This window comes from Oncorhynchus nerka, linkage group LG12 (genome assembly GCF_034236695.1).
Source record: "Oncorhynchus nerka isolate Pitt River linkage group LG12, Oner_Uvic_2.0, whole genome shotgun sequence".
NCBI lineage: Eukaryota > Metazoa > Chordata > Actinopteri > Salmoniformes > Salmonidae > Oncorhynchus > Oncorhynchus nerka.
In genome coordinates this window covers 82,055,743-82,078,174 of record NC_088407.1, presented here as the reverse complement: position 1 = coordinate 82,078,174, position 22,432 = coordinate 82,055,743, and the positions used below count along the sequence as shown (strand labels likewise).

Below are 22,432 nucleotides of genomic sequence, written 5' to 3'. Positions count from 1 at the left end.
TCTGGGGAAGCAGTGGGGTGAGGCTGGGTTTCTCTGGGGAAGCAGTGGGGTGAGGCTGGGTTTCTCTGGGGAAGTAGTGGGGCAGAGGGGGTTTCTCTGGGGAGGTTTCTCTGGGGAAGTAGTGGAGAGGGCAGGTTTCTCTGGGGAAGCAGTGGAAGAGGGAGAGGGCAGGTTTCTCTGGGGAAGTAGTGGAGAGGGCAGGTTTCTCTGGGGAAGCAGTGGGGTGAGGCTGGGTTTCTCTGGGGAAGTAGTGGGTGAGGCTGGGTTTCTCTGGGGAAGTAGTGGGGTGAGGCTGGGTTTCTCTGGGGATGTAGTGGAGAGGGCAGGTTTCTCTGGGGAAGCAGTGGAGAGGGCAGGTTTCTCTGGGGAAGTAGTGGAGAGGGCAGGTTTCTCTGGGGAAGCAGTGGGGTGAGGCTGGGTTTCTCTGGGGAAGTAGTGGGTGAGGCTGGGTTTCTCTGGGGAAGTAGTGGGGTGAGGCTGGGTTTCTCTGGGGAAGCAGTGGGGTGAGGCTGGGTTTCTCTGGGGAAGTAGTGGAGAGGGCAGGTTTCTCTGGGGAAGCAGTGGGGTGAGGCTGGGTTTCTCTGGGGAAGTAGTGGGTGAGGCTGGGTTTCTCTGGGGAAGTAGTGGGGTGAGGCTGGGTTTCTCTGGGGAAGCAGTGGGGTGAGGCTGGGTTTCTCTGGGGAAGCAGTGGAGAGGGGGTTTCTCTGGGGAAGTAGTGGGGTGAGGCTGGGTTTCTCTGGGGAAGGGTGGGTTTCTCTGGGGAAGCAGGTTTCTCTGGGGAAGTAGTGGGGGGGAAGAGGGGGTGAGGCTGGGTTTCTCTGGGGAAGCAGTGGGGTGAGGCTGGGTTTCTCTGGGGAAGTAGTGGGGGGTGGGTTTCTCTGGGAAGTTTTCTCTGGGGAAGCAGTGGGGCAGGGTGGGTTTCTCTGGGGAAGGTTTTCTCTGGGGAAGTAGTGGGGTGAGGCTGGGTTTCTCTGGGGAAGTGGAGTGGGGTGAGGCTGGGTTTCTCTGGGGAAGTAGTGGGGCAGGCTGGGTTTCTCTGGGGAAGTAGTGGGTGAGGGGTGAGGCTGGGTTTCTCTGGGGGAAGTAGTGGAGAGGCTGGGTTTCTCTGGGGAAGCAAGGGGTAGGCTGGGGTAGTGGGTGAGGCTGGGTTTCTCTGGGGAAGTAGTGGGGTGAGGCTGGGTTTCTCTGGGGAAGCAGTGGGGTGAGGCTGGGTTTCTCTGGGGAAGTAGTGGAGAGGGCAGGTTTCTCTGGGGAAGTAGTGGGGTGAGGCTGGGTTTCTCTGGGGAAGCAGTGGGGTGAGGCTGGTTTCTCTGGGGAAGTAGTGGGGTGAGGCTGGGTTTCTCTGGGGAAGCAGTGGGGCAGGGTGGGTTTCTCTGGGGAGGGGGTGAGGCTGGGTTTCTCTGGGGAAGGGTTTCTCTGGGGAGTTAGGGTGAGGCTGGGTTTCTCTGGGAAGTAGTGGGTGAGGCTGGGTTTCTCTGGGGAAGCAGTGTAGGGTGAGGCTGGGTTTGAGGCTCTGGGAAGGCTGGGTTTCTCTGGGGAGTGGGGTGAGGCTGGGTTTCTCTGGGGAAGCAGTGGGGTGAGGCTGGGTTTCTCTGGGGAAGCAGTGGAGAGGGCAGGTTTCTCTGGGGAAGTAGTGGGGTGAGGCTGGGTTTCTCTGGGGAAGCAGTGGGGTGAGGCTGGGTTTCTCTGGGGAAGTAGTGGGTTTCTCTGGGGAAGGGGAGGCTGGGTTTCTCTGGGGAAGCAGTGGAGAGGGCAGGTTTCTCTGGGGAAGCAGTGGGGTGAGGCTGGGTTTCTCTGGGGAAGTAGTGGGTGAGGCTGGGTTTCTCTGGGGAAGTAGTGGGTGAGGCTGGGTTTCTCTGGGGAAGTAGTGGGGTGAGGCTGGGTTTCTCTGGGGAAGCAGGGGGCAGAGGGCAGGTTTCTCTGGGGAAGTAGGTTTCTCTGGGGAAGCAGGGGGGGCTTTCTCTGGGGAAGTAGTGGGGTGAGGGTTTCTCTGGGTTTCTCTGGGGAAGCAGTGGGGTGAGGCTGGGTTTCTCTGGGGAAGCAGTGGAGAGGGCAGGTTTCTCTGGGAAGCAGTGGGGTGAGGCTGGGTTTCTCTGGGGAAGTAGTGGGTTTCTCTGGGGAAGTAGGGGGTGGGTTTTCTCTGGGGAAGTAGTGGGGTGAGGCTGGGTTTCTCTGGGGAAGTAGTGGGGTGGGCTGGGTTTCTCTGGGGAAGTAGTGGGGAAGAGGGTGGGTTTCTCTGGGGAAGTAGTGGGGTGAGGGCTGGGTTTCTCTGGGGAAGCAGTGGGGTGAGGCTGAGGTTTCTCTGGGGAAGTAGTGGGTGGCTGGGTTTCTCTGGGGAAGCAGTGGGGCAGGCTGGGTTTCTCTGGGGAAGTAGTGGGTGGGGCAGGCTGGGTTTCTCTGGGGAAGTAGTGGAGAGGGCAGGTTTCTCTGGGGAAGTAGTGGGGTGAGGCTGGGTTTCTCTGGGAAGTGGAGTGGGTTTCTCTGGGGAAGGCTGGTTTCTGGGGAAGCTGGGGAAGTAGTGGGGTGAGGCTGGGTTTCTCTGGGGAAGCAGTGGGGTGAGGCTGGGTTTCTCTGGGGAAGTAGTGGGTGAGGCTGGGTTTCTCTGGGGAAGTAGTGGGGTGAGGCTGGGTTTCTCTGGGGAAGTAGTGGGTGAGGCTGGGTTTCTCTGGGGAAGTAGTGGAGAGGGCTGGTTTCTCTGGGGAAGTAGTGGGGTGAGGCTGGGTTTCTCTGGGGAAGCAGTGGGGTGAGGCTGGGTTTCTCTGGGGGGTGAGTAGTGGGGTGAGGCTGGGTTTCTCTGGGGAAGTAGTGGGGCAGGGTGGGTTTCTCTGGGGAAGTAGTGGGGTGAGGCTGGGTTTCTCTGGGGAAGCAGTGGGGCAGGGTGGGTTTCTCTGGGGAAGTAGTGGGGCAGGGTGGGTTTCTCTGGGGAAGTAGTGGGGTGAGGCTGGGTTTCTCTGGGGAAGCAGTGGGGTGAGGCTGGGTTTCTCTGGGGAAGCAGTGGAGAGGGCAGGTTTCTCTGGGGAAGCAGTGGGGTGAGGCTGTGTTTCTCTGGGAAGTAGTGGGTGAGGCTGGGTTTCTCTGGGGAAGTAGTGGGGCAGGGTGGGTTTCTCTGGGGAAGTAGTGGGGTGAGGCTGGGTTTCTCTGGGAAGTAGTGGGTGAGGCTGGGTTTCTCTGGGGAAGGAAGTAGTGGGGTGAGGCTGGGTTTCTCTGGGAAGTAGTGGGGTGAGGCTGGGTTTCTCTGGGGAAGTAGTGGGGCAGGGTGGGTTTCTCTGGGGAAGGGGAGAGGGTGGGTTTCTCTGGGGAAGTAGTGGGGCAGGGTGGGTTTCTGGGTTTCTCTGGGGAAGTAGTGGGGTGAGGCTGGGTTTCTCTGGGGAAGCAGTGGGGTGAGGCTGGGTTTCTCTGGGGAAGTAGTGGGGCAGGGTGGGTTTCTCTGGGGAAGTAGTGGAGAGGGCGGGTTTCTCTGGGGAAGTAGTGGGGCAGGGTGGGTTTCTCTGGGGAAGTAGTGGAGAGGGCAGGTTTCTCTGGGGAAGCAGTGGGGTGAGGCTGGGTTTCTCTGGGGAAGCAGTGGGGTGAGGCTGGGTTTCTCTGGGGAAGTAGTGGGTGAGGCTGGGTTTCTCTGGGGAAGCAGTGGGGCAGGGTGGGTTTCTCTGGGGAAGTAGTGGGGTGAGGCTGGGTTTCTCTGGGAAGCAGTGGGGCAGGGTGGGTTTCTCTAGGGGAAGTAGTGGGCAGGGTGGGTTTCTCTGGGGAAGTAGTGGGGTGAGGCTGGGTTTCTCTGGGGAAGCAGTGGGGTGAGGCTGGGTTTCTCTGGGGAAGTAGTGGGGTGAGGCTGGGTTTCTCTGGGGAAGTAGTGGGGTGAGGCTGGGTTTCTCTGGGGCAGTGGAGAGGGCAGGTTTCTCTGGGGAAGCAGTGGGGTGAGGCTGGTTTCTCTGGGGAAGCAGTGGGGTGAGGCTGGGTTTCTCTGGGGAAGTAGTGGGTGAGGCTGGGTTTCTCTGGGGAAGTAGTGGGGCAGGGTGGGTTTCTCTGGGGAAGTAGTGGGGTGAGGCTGGGTTTCTCTGGGGAAGTAGTGGAGAGGGCAGGTTTCTCTGGGGAAGGTGGGGTTGGGTTTCTCTGGGGAAGTAGTGGGTGAGGCTGGGTTTCTCTGGGGAAGTAGTGGGGCAGGGTGGGTTTCTCTGGGGAAGTAGTGGGGTGAGGCTGGGTTTCTCTGGGGAAGTAGTGGGGTGAGGCTGGGTTTCTCTGGGGAAGTAGTGAGGCAGGGTGGGTTTCTCTGGGGAAGTAGTGGAGGGGTGGGTTTCTCTGGGGAAGGTGGGGCAGGGTGGGTTTCTCTGGGGAAGTAGTGGGGTGAGGCTGGGTTTCTCTGGGGAAGCAGTGGGGCAGTGGGGTTTCTCTAGGGGAAGGCTGGGTTTCTCTGGGGAAGTAGTGGGGTGAGGCTGGGTTTCTCTGGGGAAGTAGTGGGGTGAGGCTGGGTTTCTCTGGGGAAGTAGTGGGGTGAGGCTGGGTTTCTGGGAAGCAGTGGAGATGGCAGGTTTCTCTGGGGAAGCAGTGGGGTGAGGCTGGGTTTCTCTGGGGAAGCAGTGGGGTGAGGCTGGGTTTCTCTGGGGAAGTAGTGGGTGAGGCTGGGTTTCTCTGGGGAAGTAGTGGGGCAGGGTGGGTTTCTCTGGGGAAGTAGTGGGGTGAGGCTGGGTTTCTCTGGGGAAGTAGTGGAGAGGGCAGGTTTCTCTGGGGAAGCAGTGGGGTGAGGCTGGGTTTCTCTGGGGAAGTAGTGGGTGAGGCTGGGTTTCTCTGGGGAAGTAGTGGGGCAGGGTGGGTTTCTCTGGGGAAGTAGTGGGGTGAGGCTGGGTTTCTCTGGGGAAGTAGTGGGGTGAGGCTGGGTTTCTCTGGGGAAGTAGTGAGGCAGGGTGGGTTTCTCTGGGGAAGTAGTGGAGAGGGTGGGTTTCTCTGGGGAAGTAGTGGGGCAGGGTGGGTTTCTCTGGGGACGTAGTGGAGAGGGCAGGTTTCTCTGGGGAAGTAGTGGGGTGAGGCTGGGTTTCTCTGGGGAAGTAGTGGGGTGAGGCTGGGTTTCTCTGGGGAAGCAGTGGGGTGAGGCTGGGTTTCTCTGGGGAAGTAGTGGGGTGAGGCTGGGTTTCTCTGGGGAAGTAGTGGGGTGAGGCTGGGTTTCTCTGGGGAAGCAGTGGAGAGGGCAGGTTTCTCTGGGGAAGCAGTGGGGTGAGGCTGGGTTTCTCTGGGGAAGTAGTGGGTGAGGCTGGGTTTCTCTGGGGAGGTAGTGGGGCAGGGTGGGTTTCTCTGGGGAAGTAGTGGGGTGAGGCTGGGTTTCTCTGGGGAAGTAGTGGAGAGGGCAAGTTTCTTTGGGAAGCAGTGGGGTGAGGCTGGGTTTCTCTGGGGAAGTCGTGGGTGAGGCTGGGTTTCTCTGGGGAAGTAGTGGAGAGGGCAGGTTTCTCTGGGGAAGCAGTGGGGTGAGGCTGGGTTTCTCTGGGGAAGTCGTGGGTGAGGCTGGGTTTCTCTGGGGAAGTAGTGGGGCAGGGTGGGTTTCTCTGGGGAAGTAGTGGGGTGAGGCTGGGTTTCTCTGGGGAAGTAGTGGGGTGAGGCTGGGTTTCTCTGGGGAAGTAGTGGGGCAGGGTGGGTTTCTCTGGGAAGTAGTGGAGAGGGTGGGTTTCTCTGGGGAAGTAGTGGGGCAGGGTGGGTTTCTCTGGGGAAGTAGTGGAGAGGGCAGGTTTCTCTGGGGAAGTAGTGGGGTGAGGCTGGGTTTCTCTGGGGAAGCAGTGGGGTGAGGCTGGGTTTCTCTGGGGAAGTAGTGGGGCAGGGTGGGTTTCTCTGGGGAAGTAGTGGAGAGGGCGGGTTTCTCTGGGGAAGTAGTGGGGCAGGGTGGGTTTCTCTGGGGAAGTAGTGGAGAGGGCAGGTTTCTCTGGGGAAGTAGTGGGGTGAGGCTGGGTTTCTCTGGGGAAGTAGTGGAGATTGCAGGTTTCTCTGGGGAAGTAGTGGGGTGAGGCTGGGTTTCTCTGGGGAAGCAGTGGAGAGGGCAGGTTTCTCTGGGGAAGTAGTGGGGTGAGGCTGGGTTTCTCTGGGGAAGCAGTTAGGGTGAGGCTGGGTTTCTCTGGGGAAGTAGTGGGTGAGGCTGGGTTTCTCTGGGGAAGCAGTGGGGTGAGGCTGGGTTTATCTGGGGAAGTAGTGGGTGAGGCTGGGTTTCTCTGGGGAAGTAGTGGGGTGAGGCTGGGTTTCTCTGGGGAAGCAGTGGGGTGAGGCTGGGTTTCTCTGGGGAAGCAGTGGAGAGGGCAGGTTTCTCTGGGGAAGTAGTGGGGTGAGGCTGGGTTTCTCTGGGGAAGCAGTGGGGTGAGGCTGGGTTTCTCTGGGGAAGTAGTGGGGTGAGGCTGGGTTTCTCTGGGGAAGCAGTGGGGCAGGGTGGGTTTCTCTGGGGAAGTAGTGGGGTGAGGCTGGGTTTCTCTGGGAAGCAGTGGGGCAGGGTGGGTTTCTCTGGGGAAGTAGTGGGGCAGGGTGGGTTTCTCTGGGGAAGTAGTGGGGTGAGGCTGGGTTTCTCTGGGGAAGCAGTGGGGTGAGGCTGGGTTTCTCTGGGGAAGCAGTGGAGAGGGCAGGTTTCTCTGGGGAAGCAGTGGGGTGAGGCTGGGTTTCTCTGGGGAAGTAGTGGGTGAGGCTGGGTTTCTCTGGGGAAGTAGTGGGGCAGGGTGGGTTTCTCTGGGGAAGTAGTGGGGTGAGGCTGGGTTTCTCTGGGGAAGTAGTGGAGAGGGCAGGTTTCTCTGGGGAAGCAGTGGGGTGAGGCTGGGTTTCCCTGGGGAAGTAGTGGGTGAGGCTGGGTTTCTCTGGGGAAGTAGTGGGGCAGGGTGGGTTTCTCTGGGGAAGTAGTGGGGTGAGGCTGGGTTTCTCTGGGGAAGTAGTGGGTGAGGCTGGGTTTCACTGGGGAAGTAGTGGGGCAGGGTGGGTTTCTCTGGGGAAGTAGTGGGGTGAGGCTGGGTTTCTCTGGGGAAGTAGTGGGGTGAGGCTGGGTTTCTCTGGGGAAGTAGTGGGGCAGGGTGGGTTTCTCTGGGGAAGTAGTGGAGAGGGTGGGTTTCTCTGGGGAAGTAGTGGGGCAGGGTGGGTTTCTCTGGGGAAGTAGTGGAGAGGGCAGGTTTCTCTGGGGAAGTAGTGGGGTGAGGCTGGATTTCTCTGGGGAAGCAGTGGGGTGAGGCTTGGTTTCTCTGGGGAAGTAGTGGGGCAGGGTGGGTTTCTCTGGGGAAGTAGTGGAGAGGGCGGGTTTCTCTGGGGAAGTAGTGGGGCAGGGTGGGTTTCTCTGGGGAAGTAGTGGAGAGGGCAGGTTTCTCTGGGGAAGCAGTTGGGGTGAGGCTGGGTTTCTCTGGGGAAGCAGTTGGGGTGAGGCTGGGTTTCTCTGGGGAAGTAGTGGGTGAGGCTGGGTTTCTCTGGGGAAGCAGTGGGGTGAGGCTGGGTTTCTCTGGGGAAGTAGTGGGGTGAGGCTGGGTTTCTCTGGGGAAGCCGTGGGGTAAGGCTGGGTTTCTCTGGAGAAGTAGTGGGGTGAGGCTGGGTTTCTCTGGGGAAGTAGTTGGGCAGGGTGGGTTTCTCTGGGGAAGCAGTGGGGTGAGGCTGGGTTTCTCTGGGGAAGTAGTGGAGAGGGCAGGTTTCTCTGGGGAAGCAGTGGGGTGAGGCTGGGTTTCTCTGGGGAAGCAGTGGGGTGAGGCTGGGTTTCTCTGGGGAAGTAGTGGAGAGGGCAGGTTTCTCTGGGGAGGTAGTGGGGCAGGGTGGGTTTCTCTGGGGAAGTAGTGGGGTGAGGCTGGGTTTCTCTGGGGAAGTAGTGGAGAGGGCAGGTTTCTCTGGGGAAGCAGTGGGGTGAGGCTGGGTTTCTCTGGGGAAGTCGTGGGTGAGGCTGGGTTTCTCTGGGGAAGTAGTGGAGAGGGCAGGTTTCTCTGGGGAAGCAGTGGGGTGAGGCTGGGTTTCTCTGGGGAAGTCGTGGGTGAGGCTGGGTTTCTCTGGGGAAGTAGTGGGGCAGAGTGGGTTTCTCTGGGGAAGTAGTGGGGTGAGGCTGGGTTTCTCTGGGGAAGTAGTGGGGTGAGGCTGGGTTTCTCTGGGGAAGTAGTGGGGCAGGGTGGGTTTCTCTGGGGAAGTAGTGGAGAGGGTGGGTTTCTCTGGGGAAGTAGTGGGGCAGGGTGGGTTTCTCTGGGGAAGTAGTGGAGAGGGCAGGTTTCTCTGGGGAAGTAGAGGGGTGAGGCTGGGTTTCTCTGGGGAAGCAGTGGGGTGAGGCTGGGTTTCTCTGGGGAAGTAGTGGGGCAGGGTGGGTTTCTCTGGGGAAGTAGTGGAGAGGGCGGGTTTCTCTGGGGAAGTAGTGGGGCAGGGTGGGTTTCTCTGGGGAAGTAGTGGAGAGGGCAGGTTTCTCCGGGGAAGCAGGGGGGTGAGGCTGGGTTTCTCCGGGGAAGCAGTTGGGGGCGGTACATCATAGTATCAGGGACCCACGCAGTAGGTACATCATAGTATCAGGGAACATTAACTCTTTCCCGATCACCCTATTGAACGTCTATGAACCAAACATTGATGACCCACATTTCCATCATGTTTTTGATTGACTCCCAGATCAGAGTAGCACTAATCTAATAATCGATACAATGGTTTTAATTGTTACCATGATCCGTATCTTGACAGACTGTCCACACATAATGCACCAAATATCACCTCTGTCCAGGTTCTGAATAATCTAATCAAATCCAGGAATCTAGTGGACATCTGGAGACTGCAACATCCCACAGACAAAGAGTACTCATTCTACTCTCCTGTTCACATGTCTTATTCTAGAACTGTCTACTTCCTAATAGATTCCAAATTGATACCCAATGTGCTCAATTTGAAATACCATAGCACCTGTTGGGGCTACCCCTGAATACTGCCCCTTCTGGAGGAATTCGGTACCCATATAAAACATGATACATTTTTATCAAAAGTTGCTAATATATGCATATAAAAATTATTATCGAATAGGAAACACTCTAAAGCTTCTAAAACCGTTTAAATTTTGTCTCTATGTAAAGCAGAAGTGTCAGGGCATGCATTCTCCCAAAGTCTCTCTTGTAATGAAAAAAGTTGCCACCACTTCGACGTCATCGTATACACACTTCCCAAGCAGTTATAACCATGGAAACAGTTTCTACGTCTTCAGCGTGAAGCCTGCTTTCGATGAGGCGTGTAACTGTGAGAATCGCGGGCTCACGAGACGTTCAGCGTGCCCAAACGTCTCGGTGACGCAAAAAAAAAGTTTCCCCAATGCGCGCTGGGATATTTCTCTCTCTTTCCCTCAGGATGGATTGAACAACGTGTGTGTGTCTGTTCGCCCTCACGATTGCTGTAGACCTTTATAACATGTTAAGGCTTAATTATAAACATAGTTTGACAAGTTTACTCGACATATAATGTATACTTTCGACGTTTTGGTGCGCATCCACTTGAAATTTGCATACATTTCGACAGAAAAGTGGCTAGTTTGAGAACCGAAAGACACAGACTTGAAAACTGAACGCTAACTTGGTGAGTATTAACCCTTCCAGGTCTTCTGATGGAAGAACAGCCACGGTAAGGGAATATTTATGTCTTCATTTTGGGTTTCTGTCGACTCCAAGATAGAGGAGTCAGTATGCTAAATGGGAGCGCTGCCTCCCTATTATAGCCTAGTGAACGCAAAATGGAACGTTAAAAATAATTGTAACACAGCGATTGCATTTAGAAGAAGTTTATCTTGCCATACATATGTAAAACATGCATATTTAGTCAAAGTTTATGATGTGTATTCCTTGTTAGCTGACGTTATCTGCCGGAGCTATTTTATTTCTCCTGACATTGCAGTAGCATTTTTTGAACGATGCATAATTGTAAACAGAGATTTATGGATATATATTGCAGATTATTGAAAAAAAAATGAATGTACTGTGTAACATGTTATATTACTGTCATCTGATGAAGATTTCAAAAGGTTAGTGAAATGATTTTTCTTTTAATCCTGCGTTTGTCGATTGCATATTTTTTCCTACTTGGCTATGCTAATGAGGTATGTCTGCAGTGGTGGTTGGACATAAATATGTGCTATGTTTTCGCCGTAAAACATTTTAGAAATCTGACTTGCTGGGTAGATAAATAACTTCTTTATCTTTCATTTGAGCCATTTTTCTTGCGATTCTGTGGAGGTTAAATATTTTTAGGATTATTTATTGCGTTCCCTGCGCCACATTACAGCTCAGGGGGGGTGGAGGGAGTTCCCAAAGGGGAACTAGTAGCTCTTGTCCAGGTTCTGAATAATCTAATCAAATCCAGGAATCTAGTGGACATCTGGAGACTGCAACATCCCACAGACAAAGAGTACTCATTCTACTCTCCTGTTCACATGTCTTATTCTAGAACTGTCTACTTCCTAATAGATTCCAAATTGATACCCAATGTGCTCAATTTGAAATACCATAGCACCTTAATAACTGATCACAGTCCAATTATGCTGTCCCTATATTTTTCTTTGCCAAAATAGAACTACAGTTGGTGATTCATCCCCTCCTTGGTCACAGACCAAGCATTGAATGACTGCATGACAGCCAAGTTGGAATGAGTTCCTCGAGACTAATGACACAGGAGTGGTATCTGATTCTACACTATGGGAAACTTTAAAATATGAGAGGTCATATTATTTCAGTCTGCCATTAAAAGAAAATGGAATTGCATGCAACTGGATAAGATAGGAAAAAAAGCTCCCAGCTTCGGAGGAGACATACAGAACTTCACACTCTCAGGTTGACTACAACAATATTTTGAAATTGAAATATGAATACAATTCTATTCTTGGTTCTCAGGTCAGTAACCTCCTATTAAAGCTGAGACAAAAACTATTTGAACTAGGGGACAACCTGGGAAGGTTTTTGGCTAGACAAGTAAAGGGAGCATGCAAATAGAGCAATCCATAATATCCTGTCTAAGGCAGGCACCTTGCTAACAGATCCTACTGAGACTTTTTTATTTTTATTTAACTAGACAAGTCAATTAAGAACAAACTCTTATTTTCAATGACAGCCTAGGAACAGTGGGTTAACTGCCTTGTTCAGGGGTAGAACAACAGATTTTTACCTTTCGGTTACAAGTCCAACACTCTAACCACTAGGCTACCTGAACAACTGCTTCAAAGAATTGTACTCATAGTTATAGTTTTCCATATCCAATGGTTCTGGTTCTGATCTGATGCCTCTGGTGGTTCTGATCCAATGCTTCTGGTGGTTCTGATCCGATAGTTCTGGTTCTGATCTGATGCTTCTGGTTCTGATCCGATGCTTCTGGTTCTGATTCGATAGTTCTGGTTCTGATCTGATGCTTCTGGTTCTGATCCGATGCTTCTGGTTCTGATCCGATGCTTCTGGTTCTGATCCGATAGTTCTGGTTCTGATCCGATGCTTCTGGTTCTGATCCAATAGTTCTGGTTCTGATCCAATAGTTCTGGTTCTGATCCGATGCTTCTGGTTCTGATCCAATGCTTCTGGTGGTTCTGATCCGATGCTTCTGGTGGTTCTGATCCGATGCTTCTGGTGGTTCTGATTTGATGCTTCTGGTGGTTCTGATCCGATGTTTCTGGTGGTTCTGATTTGATGCTTCTGGTGGTTCTGATTTGATGCTTCTGGTGGTTCTGACCCGATGCTTCTGGTGGTTCTGATCCGATTCTTCTGGTGGTTCTGATCCGATGCTTCTGGTTCTGATCCGATGCTTCTGCGGGTTTCGATGTATCAGCCTTCTTTGATTCCATCAGCCTGCCAAAACTTCATGATGGCGCCAAAAAAAGAATTTCAAATTTCACAACAGAGGAAATAATTGAGGCAGTAAAAGCTTTGCCACCTGGAAAGGCTGCAGATCCTCATGGTTTCAGCTGTGGTTTTTACATTTACATTTACATTTAAGTCATTTAGCAGACGCTCTTATCCAGAGCGACTTACAAATTGGTGCATTCACCTTATGACATCCAGTGGAGCAGCCACTTTACAATAGTGCATCTAAATCTTTTAAGGGGGGTGAGAAGGATTACTTTATCCTATCCTAGGTATTCCTTAAAGAGGTGGGGTTTCAGGTGTCTCCGGAAGGTGGTGATTGACTCCGCTGTCCTGGCGTCGTGAGGGAGTTTGTTCCACCATTGGGGGGCCAGAGCAGCGAACAGTTTTGACTGGGCTGAGCGGGAACTGTACTTCCTCAGTGGTAGGGAGGCGAGCAGGCCAGAGGTGGATGAACGCAGTGCCCTTGTTTGGGTGTAGGGCCTGATCAGAGCCTGGAGGTACTGAGGTGCCGTTCCCCTCACAGCTCCGTAGGCAAGCACCATGGTCTTGTAGCGGATGCGAGCTTCAACTGGAAGCCAGTGGAGAGAGCGGAGGAGCGGGGTGACGTGAGAGAACTTGGGAAGGTTGAACACCAGACGGGCTGCGGCGTTCTGGATGAGTTGTAGGGGTTTAATGGCACAGGCAGGGAGCCCAGCCAACAGCGAGTTGCAGTAATCCAGACGGGAGATGACAAGTGCCTGGATTAGGACCTGCGCCGCTTCCTGTGTGAGGCAGGGTCGTACTCTGCGGATGTTGTAGAGCATGAACCTACAGGAACGGGCCACCGCCTTGATGTTAGTTGAGAACGACAGGGTGTTGTCCAGGATCACGCCAAGGTTCTTAGCGCTCTGGGAGGAGGACACAGTGGAGTTGTCAACCGTGATGGCGAGATCATGGAACGGGCAGTCCTTCCCGGGAGGAAGAGCAGCTCCGTCTTGCCGAGGTTCAGCTTGAGGTGGTGATCCGTCATCCACACTGATATGTCTGCCAGACATGCAGAGATGCGATTCGCCACCTGGTCATCAGAAGGGGGAAAGGAGAAGATTAATTGTGTGTCGTCTGCATAGCAATGATAGGAGAGACCATGTGAGGTTATGACAGAGCCAAGTGACTTGGTGTATAGCGAGAATAGGAGAGGGCCTAGAACAGAGCCCTGGGGGACACCAGTGGTGAGAGCACGTGGTGAGGAGACGGATTCTCGCCACGCCACCTGGTAGGAGCGACCTGTCAGGTAGGACGCAATCCAAGCGTGGGCCGCGCCGGAGATGCCCAACTCGGAGAGGGTGGAGAGGAGGATCTGATGGTTCACAGTATCGAAGGCAGCCGATAGGTCTAGAAGGATGAGAGCAGAGGAGAGAGAGTTAGCTTTAGCAGTGCGGAGTGCCTCCGTGATACAGAGAAGAGCAGTCTCAGTTGAATGACTAGTCTTGAAACCTGACTGATTTGGATCAAGAAGGTCATTCTGAGAGAGATAGCGGGAGAGCTGGCCAAGGACGGCACGTTCAAGGGTTTTGGAGAGAAAAGAAAGAAGGGATACTGGTCTGCAGTTGTTGACATCGGAGGGATCGAGTGTAGGTTTTTGGGCGGCCGGCCGTCACAAGACGCGAGATTTCATCTGGAGAGAGAGGGGAGAAAGAGGTCAGAGCACAGGGTATGGCAGTGTGAGCAGAACCAGCGGTGTCGTTTGACTTAGCAAACGAGGATCGGATGTCGTCGACCTTCTTTTCAAAATGGTTGACGAAGTCATCTGCAGAGAGGGAGGAGGGGGGGGAGGGGGAGGAGGATTCAGGAGGGAGGAGAAGGTGGCAAAGAGCTTCCTAGGTTTAGAGGCAGATGCTTGGAATTTAGAGTGGTAGAAAGTGGCTTTAGCAGCAGCGACAGAAGAGGAAAATGTAGAGAGGAGGGAGTGAAAGGATGCCAGGTCCGCAGGGAGGCGAGTTTTTCTCCATTTCCGCTCGGCTGCCCGGAGCCCTATTCTGTGAGCTCGCAATGAGTCGTCGAGCCACGGAGCGGGAGGGGAGGACCGAGCCGGCCTGGAGGATAGGGGACATAGAGAGTCAAAGGATGCAGAAAGGGAGGAGAGGAGGGTTGAGGAGGCAGAATCAGGAGATAGGTTGGAGAAGGTTTGAGCAGAGGGAAGAGATGATAGGATGGAAGAGGAGAGAGTAGCGGGGAGAGAGAGCGAAGGTTGGGACGGCGCGATACCATCCGAGTAGGGACAGTGTGGGAAGTGTTGGATGAGAGCGAGAGGGAAAAGGATACAAGGTAGTGGTCGGAGACTTGGAGGGGAGTTGCAATGAGGTTAGTGGAAGAACAGCATCTAGTAAAGATGAGGTCGAGCGTATTGCCTGCCTTGTGAGTAGGGGGGAAGGTGAGAGGAGAGGTCAAAAGAGGAGAGGAGTGGAAAGAAGGAGGCAGAGAGGAATGAGTCAAAGGTAGACGTGGGGAGGTTAAAGTCGCCCAGAACTGTGAGAGGTGAGCCGTCCTCAGGAAAGGAGCTTATCAAGGCATCAAGCTCATTGATGAACTCTCCGAGGGAACCTGGAGGGCGATAAATGATAAGGATGTTAAGCTTGAAAGGGCTGGTAACTGTGACAGCATGGAATTCAAAGGAGGCGATAGACAGATGGGTAAGGCTAGAAAGAGAGAATGACCACTTGGGAGAGATGAGGATCCCGGTGCCACCACCCCGCTGCCCAGAAGCTCTCGGGGTGTGCGAGAACACGTGGGCGGACGAAGAGAGAGCAGTAGGAGTAGCAGTGTTATCTGTGGTGATCCATGTTTCCGTCAGTGCCAAGAAGTCGAGGGACTGGAGGGAGGCATAGGCTGAGATGAACTCTGCCTTGTTGGCCGCAGATCGGCAGTTCCAGAGGCTACCGGAGACCTGGAACTCCACGTGGGTCGTGCGCGCTGGGACCACCAGATTAGGGTGGCCGCGGCCACGCGGTGTGGAGCGTTTGTATGGTCTGTGCAGAGAGGAGAGAACAGGGATAGACAGACACATAGTTGACAGGCTACAGAAGAGGCTACGCTAATGCAAAGGAGATTGGAATGACAAGTGGACTACACGTCTCGAATGTTCAGAAAGTTGAGCTTACGTAGCAAGAATCTTATTGACTAAAATTATTAAAAATGATACAGTACTGCTGAAGTAGGCTAGCTGGCAGTGGCTGCGTTGTTGACTTTGTAGGCTAGCTGGCAGTGGCTGCGTTGTTGATTCGGGGCTAGCTGGCTAGCTAGCAGTGTTGATTACGTTACGCTTGCTTAAAAGAACGACAATAGCTGGCTAGGTAACCTAGAAAATCGCTCTAGACTACACAATTATCTTTGATACAGAGACTGCTATGTAGCTAGCTATGTAGCTAGCTACGATCAAACAAATCAAACCGTTGTACTGTAATGAAATGAAATGAAAATGTGATACTACCTGTGGAGCGAGGCGGAATGCGACCGGGTTGTTGAGTTCTAATCGGTAGACGTTGGCTAGCTGTTGGCTAGCTAGCAGTGTCTCCTACGTTAAGGACGACAAATAGCTGGCTAGCTAACCTCGGTAAATTAAGATAATCACTCTAAAAACTACACACTCTAAACTACACAATTATCTTGGATACGAAGACAGCAAAGACAACTATGTAGCTAGCTAATACTACACTAATCAAGTCGTTCAGTTGAGGGTAATAGTTTCTACAGTGCTGCTATTCTTATTGACTAAAATGATTAAAAATGATACAGTACTGCTGAAGTAGGCTAGCTGGCAGTGGCTGCGTTGTTGACTTTGTAGGCTAGCTGACAGTGGCTGCGTTGTTGATTCAGGGGCTAGCTGGCTAGCTAGCAGTGTTGATTACGTTACGTTGCGTTAAAAGAACGACAATAGCTGGCTAGGTAACCTAGAAAATCGCTCTAGACTACACAATTATCTACACAATTATCTTTGATACAGAGACGGCTATGTAGCTAGCTATGTAGACGGTGGGCTTTAGCTAGCTGGCTAGCTGCTGGGCAGATAGCAGTGTAGACTACGTTAGGATGACGAAATACGATAATTACGCAATTATCTTTGATACATAGACGGCTATGTAGCTAGCTAAGAAGAAATTGCTAAGATTAGACAAATCAAACCGTTGTACTATAATGAAATGTAATGAAATGTAATGAAAAGTTATACTACCTGCAGACCGAAGTGCAGACCGAAGCAGTAAAGGTATTCCCAAACTATTGGAGAAAGACAGCTTGTGGATCCAGATTTTATAAAACATTCAGTGAAGCTCTCGCTCCGCTCTTACTCGGGATGATCACTGATTCAACAGAAAATTATATTTTGCCGAAATCATTGTGTGAAGCCAATATTTGCTTTATGTTATAAAAAAGGCAGAGAAGTAACAGATACGGCAAATTATAGACCAATAGTATTGCTTAATTTCGATACTAAAAGAATACCCAAAGTGCTTGCTAATAGGATGAACAAACATGTAACAGCCATTATTCATCCGGATCAGACAGGGTTTATCCCTGGCAGGCTGCTTAACATTCTATATGCAAATCATGGGAACAGATCCAAGGTGGCTATTACATCGCTAGATGGTCAAAAAAGCGTTTGACCAAATAGAATGGTCATACATGTTCGAAGCACTCACTTGGTTTGGATTTGGCGACTCATTTATCGCCTGGGTCAAAATGCTCTACGCCTGTCCAACATCCTCTATCCTGACCATCAGCGACACATCCAGTCCCCTTGAACTACACAGATCTGTCCGGCAGAGCTATCCAGTCCTCTGTTCTTTGCTGTCGTTCTTCATCCCCTGGAGATATAAATAAGGGATCATCCTCATATCCAAGGCCATAAAGTAGGAAACATATATGCAGACGATGTGCTTCTATAACTCTCGGGCTCAGTAGCCTCTGTCCCTAGCCTACTAGACTTAATCAATTCATTTGGCAAACTATCTGGCTATTCAATCAGTTGGGGAAAAAGTGATGACGTGTATCTCAGATACTATTACATCTAGAGAGGATACCATTTAGAGTGAGCTAGAGAGGATACCATTTAGAGTGAGCTAGAGAGGATACCATTTAGAGTGAGCTAGAGAGGATGACATTTAGAGTGAGCTAGAGAGGATGACATTTAGAGTGAGCTAGAGAGGATACCATTTAGAGTGAGCTAGAGAGGATACCATTTAGAGTGAGCTAGAGAGGATACAATTTAGAGTGAGCTAGAGAGGATGACATTTAGAGTGAGCTAGAGAGGATGACATTTAGAGTGAGCTAGAGAGGATACCATTTAGAGTGAGCTAGAGAGGATACCATTTAGAGTGAGCTAGAGAGGATACCATTTAGAGTGAGCTAGAGAGGATGACATTTAGAGTGAGCTAGAGAGGATGACATTTAGAGTGAGCTAGAGAGGATACCATTTAGAGTGAGCTAGAGAGGATACCATTTAGAGTGAGCTAGAGAGGATACCATTTAGAGTGAGCTAGAGAGGATGACATTTAGAGTGAGCTAGAGAGGATACCATTTAGAGTGAGCTAGAGAGGATGACATTTAAAGATGTGCTTACCTGGGACTAAAAATACCTAGAAATCCAAAGCTCATCTTCAAGTTTAACTACAGTGAGTTAAAACAAAACATAGAGAACTGGAGAGTATTCCCTCTTTCTTTCTATGATGGGGTGCATTATTATAATAAAAATGGTTTATCTTCCCAGGTTCCTTTTTCTATGCTAGAATCTTCAAACCCATCGTATTTGTAAATCCCACTAGCAAATGCCCAAGGAAAGTGGTGGTTTAGGCCTACCCATCTTTAGGCATTATTACTGGGGACGGCAAATGCCAGGGCATTAGCATACTGGCAACTGGCTTTCCTTGATAAATTGGACACGGTTGCCCCCCTGTGGCTAAATATGGAAGTCAGGTCTGTAACAAATTCCTCTCTTCCAACCATGCTTTTCTCCAAAGCAGTGCCTAAAGAAACTGAGCAACAAGTTTCTTTGGATAATTTAAAAATATATGTGTTTTAAACCAGATTAAGCATGTTTATAAAGTGCCTGATACCCGATCCCCGATATGCTTTAATCCCCGATATGCTTTAATCCCAGATATGCTTTAATCCCAGATATGCTTTAATCCCCGCTATGCTTTAATCCCCGATATACTTTAATCCCCGATGTGATTTAATCCCCGATGTGATTTAATCCCCGATATGCTTTAATCCCCAATATGCTTTAATCCCCGATATGCTTTAATCCCAGATGTGATTTAATCCCAGATATACTTAAATCCCAGAAATGCTTTAATCCCCGAAGTGATTTAATCCCGATGTGCTTTAATCCCCAATATGCTTTAATCACCAATATGCTTTAATCCCAGATGTGCTTTAATCCCAGATGTGCTTTAATCCCAGATGTTCTTTAATCCCAGATGTGCTTTAATCCCCGATATGCTTTAATCCCCAATATGCTTTAATCCCCGATGTGATTTAATCCCCGATGTGATTTAATCCCCGATATGCTTTAATCCCCGATATGCTTTTATCCCAGATGTGATTTAATCCCAGATATGCTTTAAACATGATTTTGTTCCATCTCGGTCTGGGTGTTTGTTGAATGGAGGGAGAAAGGACTGGCCGCAACTGAAGATTTATACATAGTTAAGCAATTAGCACCATTCATCCAATTAAATAATACATTCAAATTCTCCCATTCACATTTTCCCATTATTTAGAAGTCAGACACTATATCAAAGGGAAAATTCTAAATGTTGATACCCTCCCTGTATAACAATAGTTTAATGATCTCTACAGCACTCTCCCAACTCAAAACACCTCATCTCACAGTTTGTCTCCTTTTTCTCCAACTACAAAGAGACCTCTACTGGTCTTCTCAAGGGCACCTGGGGTAAATAGTTAGATATAGACATATCCGATGATCTATAGGGAGAAGCCCTCTCTAGAATCACTCCTGTTCCATCAATGACATATATTAATTGATAGAACACAAAGACATGCATAGACTTCATCACTCCAAAACTACATGAAATACACTTTACCCCCAAGGTCTCCCCACTGTGTGACAGATGTAAACCCTCAGAGGGTTCATTAACTCAGAAGTGTTTTGGCTCTCCCCCTAATGAATCATTTTTCAGAGGAACATCTTTTATTGAAATTCAAAGATATATGAGAGGGCCATTTGAACCTGACCCAGAACTTGCTCTTTTTGGCTGTTCAGAGTCTGTTCTAAGATCGTCCTACGAGGAACAACAGGCTCTGATGTTTTGAAAGGTGTCTGAAAAAAATTATCTGGAATTGTCCAGCCCTATCTCCACCAGCCCTATCTCCACCAGGACTAACTCCTCCAGCAGATTAAATCCTCCAGCCCTAACTCCTAACTCCTATCTCCACCAGCCCTATCTCCACCAGGACTAACTCCTCCAGCAGATTAAATCCTCCAGCCCTAACTCCTAACTCCTAACTCCTATCTCCACCAGCCCTATCTCCACCAGGACTAACTCCTCCAGCAGATTAAATCCTCCAGCCCTAACTCCTAACTCCTAACTCCTCCAGCCCTTTTTGTTTTAATTTGACCTTTATTTAACTAGGTAAGTCAGTTAAGAACATTCTTATTTTCAATGACGGCCTGGGAACAGTGGGTTAACTGCCTGTTCAGGGGCAGAACGACAGATTTGTACCTTGTCAGCTCGGGGGTTTGAACTTGCAACCTTCCGGTTACTAGTCCAACTCTCTAGCCACTAGGCTACCCTGCCGCCCCTAACTCCTCATCCAGCAGATGAACTCCTCCAGTAGATTAACTCCTCCAGTAGATGAACTCCTCCAGCACTAACTCCTAACTCCTCCAGCCCTAACTCCTAACTCCTCCAGGACTAACTCCTCCAGCAGATGAACCACTCCAGTAGATTAACTCCTCCAGTAGATTAACTCCTCCAGCACTAACGCCTAACTCCTCCAGCAGATTAACTTCTCCAGCACTAACTCCTAACTCCTCCAGGACTAACTCCTACAGCAGATTAAATCCTCCAGCACTAACTCCTAACTCATCCATCACTAACTCCTCCAGTAGATTAACTCCTCCAGCACCAACTCCTAACTCCTCCAGGACTAACTCCTCCAGCAGATGAACCACTCCAGTAGATTAACTCCTCCAGTAGATTAACTCCTCCAGCACTAACGCCTAACTCCTCCAGCAGATTAACTTCTCCAGCACTAACTCCTAACTCCTCCAGGACTAACTCCTACAGCAGATTAAATCCTCCAGCACTAACTCCTAACTCATCCATCACTAACTCCTCCAGTAGATTAACTCCTCCAGCACCAACTCCTAACTCCTCCAGGACTAACTCATCCAGCAGATTAACTCCTCCAGCACTAACTCCTAACTCATCCAGCAGATTAACTCCTCCAGCACTAACTCCTAACTCCTCCAGCAGTTTAACTCCTCCAGCACTACCTCCTAACTCCTTCAGGACTAACTCCTCCAGTATATTAACTCCTCCGGCAGATTTGTCAAGATTGTGGGTCCCTTTCTGGACCTTCTGGACAGAGATTGTGAACACCAACTAGGAATGCTTATTGTTGTTGTAAATGTCATTGTTCCTCTATTCTTGTCCCATGTCCAAGATTGTTTAAATATATACAGTACCAGTCAAAAGTTGGGACACACCTACTTATTCCTGGGTCTTTCTTCATTTTTACTATATTCTACATTGTAGAATAAAAGTGAATAAATCGGCGAGCACGTGATGCCGCGGAGCTGAGCAGACGTTGACAAACCGAGCTCTTCAAAGTGATTCTATTTTTACCTAAATAACAACGTTGAAACAATATTCTAACATCGGCTGATAAATTGTCAAGTACTTACCTTCCCAAAGAGCCATGGACCCCCGACCGAGAGGCAAGAAGGACGACCAAAACGTAGTTGATTCCCAAGATAACGATAACGCTACAGCTAGCAAGATTAGCATTAACCCTCATAACTCAGACGACAGTTCCAGACTGTTGCTATCAGCAGCCTCTTGCGAGCCTCTGGAGAACCAGAGTAGACGTAGTAATATCCGTGTGGTGGGATTGAAAGAGGACAACGAGGGCCGTGACCCGGTCCGTTTCTTCACTCAATGGATCCCGGAGGTCCTAGGCATAATCAACTTCACCAAGCCGCTGGAAATCGAACGCGCCCACAGAACATCAGCGCCGAAAACCCGTCCAGATGAGCCCCCACGAGCCGTCCTGATCAGGTTCCTCCGTTTCCAAGACAGAGAGAAGATACTGCAACTCGCAAGAGCCAAAGGGGACATCATCATCGATGGAAAGAGGGTCAGCCTTTTCCCAGATATGAGCGCGGATCTCGCCAGACGCCGCAAGCAGTTCAGACCTGCCGCCAAAGCACTGAAGGAGAAGAACATCACCGGATACCTCATCCACCCTGCGCGGATGAAAGTTCAGTACAAAGGCCGAAGCCATCTCTTCAACACACCGGGAGAAGTGCACACTTTTCTCAAAGAACTGAGCAACGTCTGAGCCAGGACGGTCTCTCTGGGGGATAAAATGCAGTTTGTTTGTTTTCTCTTATCCGGATTGAACTGCTGGTATCTCCCGGTCACTTTAATTGATTTGTACATTTTCAACTAACCGTATCTTCCCGGGGTGAGTTCTATTACATTTACAGGAGAGTATATTTTGGTTTAGTCCATATCCACTGGGCGAAGCAATAAGTGGGTTTAGGCCCACTGCTTTCCCCCTCATTTATGTTAATCTTTCGAAAAGAGACTCAAGCATCCCTTACCGTGGGCAGTAAATATTCAGCCATAAATATCTATTCACAACGTTTGTTTTCAATTTAGAGAGCTTGCAGGTTTTAGTTTACGCCAAGGTTTAGCTAGTAAGAGCAAGATGGAAAGCGAGCAACAACGTATCTCTACAAGTGTATTCATGTTTGATTGTTGGGATTGTTGTTCTAGTCTGACAATCGTGGTGGGTGGGATTTTTCTTTTTTTTCTTCCTTTTTTCTATGTTTATTGTTTCCTTCCTAAAGAGACACACAGGTCACTTTTGTGCTCAAACCAAAGTTGAAACATTTCCTAATTATCTGCATATGATAGATTTCTATTCAGTTACATATTTGAAACCCAACCTATGCTTAATCCACTAAAATATGTCACATTCAACGTAAAAGGTCCGATTAAAAGGAAAAGAGTCTATACATACCTTAAGAAATTAAAGGCTGACATTGTGTTTTTACAAGAAACACATCTTCACAGCCAGTGAACACAAGAAATTGAAGAGGGAATGGGTAGGACAAGTTTTTGCATCCTCGTTTAACTCCAAAGCAAGAGGAATTGCAATTTTGATAAGTAGACACATCCCCTTCTGCGTCAACAACACCATCGCTGATCCCTCGGGCAGGTTTGTTTTGGTGCAGGGGCATATGTTTTCAGAGTCTTGGACCCTATTGAATATTTATGCTCCTAACTTCGATGACCATATGTTTATTCAGAATGTCTTCCTTCAGGTTGCTCAAGCACCACCAGGATGGCTACTGGTTGGAGGAGATTTTAATTTTTGCTTAGATACAGTTCTTGATAGGTCTTCTGATAAACCCTCACTTCTTACCAAAG

The 22,432-nt window shown here is 50.3% G+C and overlaps 1 protein-coding gene across 1 annotated transcript; it reads right to left on the bottom strand.

Annotated features, from left to right (window-relative positions):
• Positions 1-1,424: 1,424 nt before the first annotated feature.
• Positions 1,425-20,695, bottom strand: LOC135574141 (uncharacterized). The gene is made up of 2 exons (XM_065025026.1): positions 20,680-20,695; positions 1,425-2,362 (listed from the first exon to the last, which is right to left on the bottom strand). The coding sequence occupies exons 1-2, from the start codon at positions 20,693-20,695 to the stop codon at positions 1,425-1,427; spliced, it is 954 nt and encodes a 317-aa protein (XP_064881098.1).
• Positions 20,696-22,432: the final 1,737 nt, after the last annotated feature.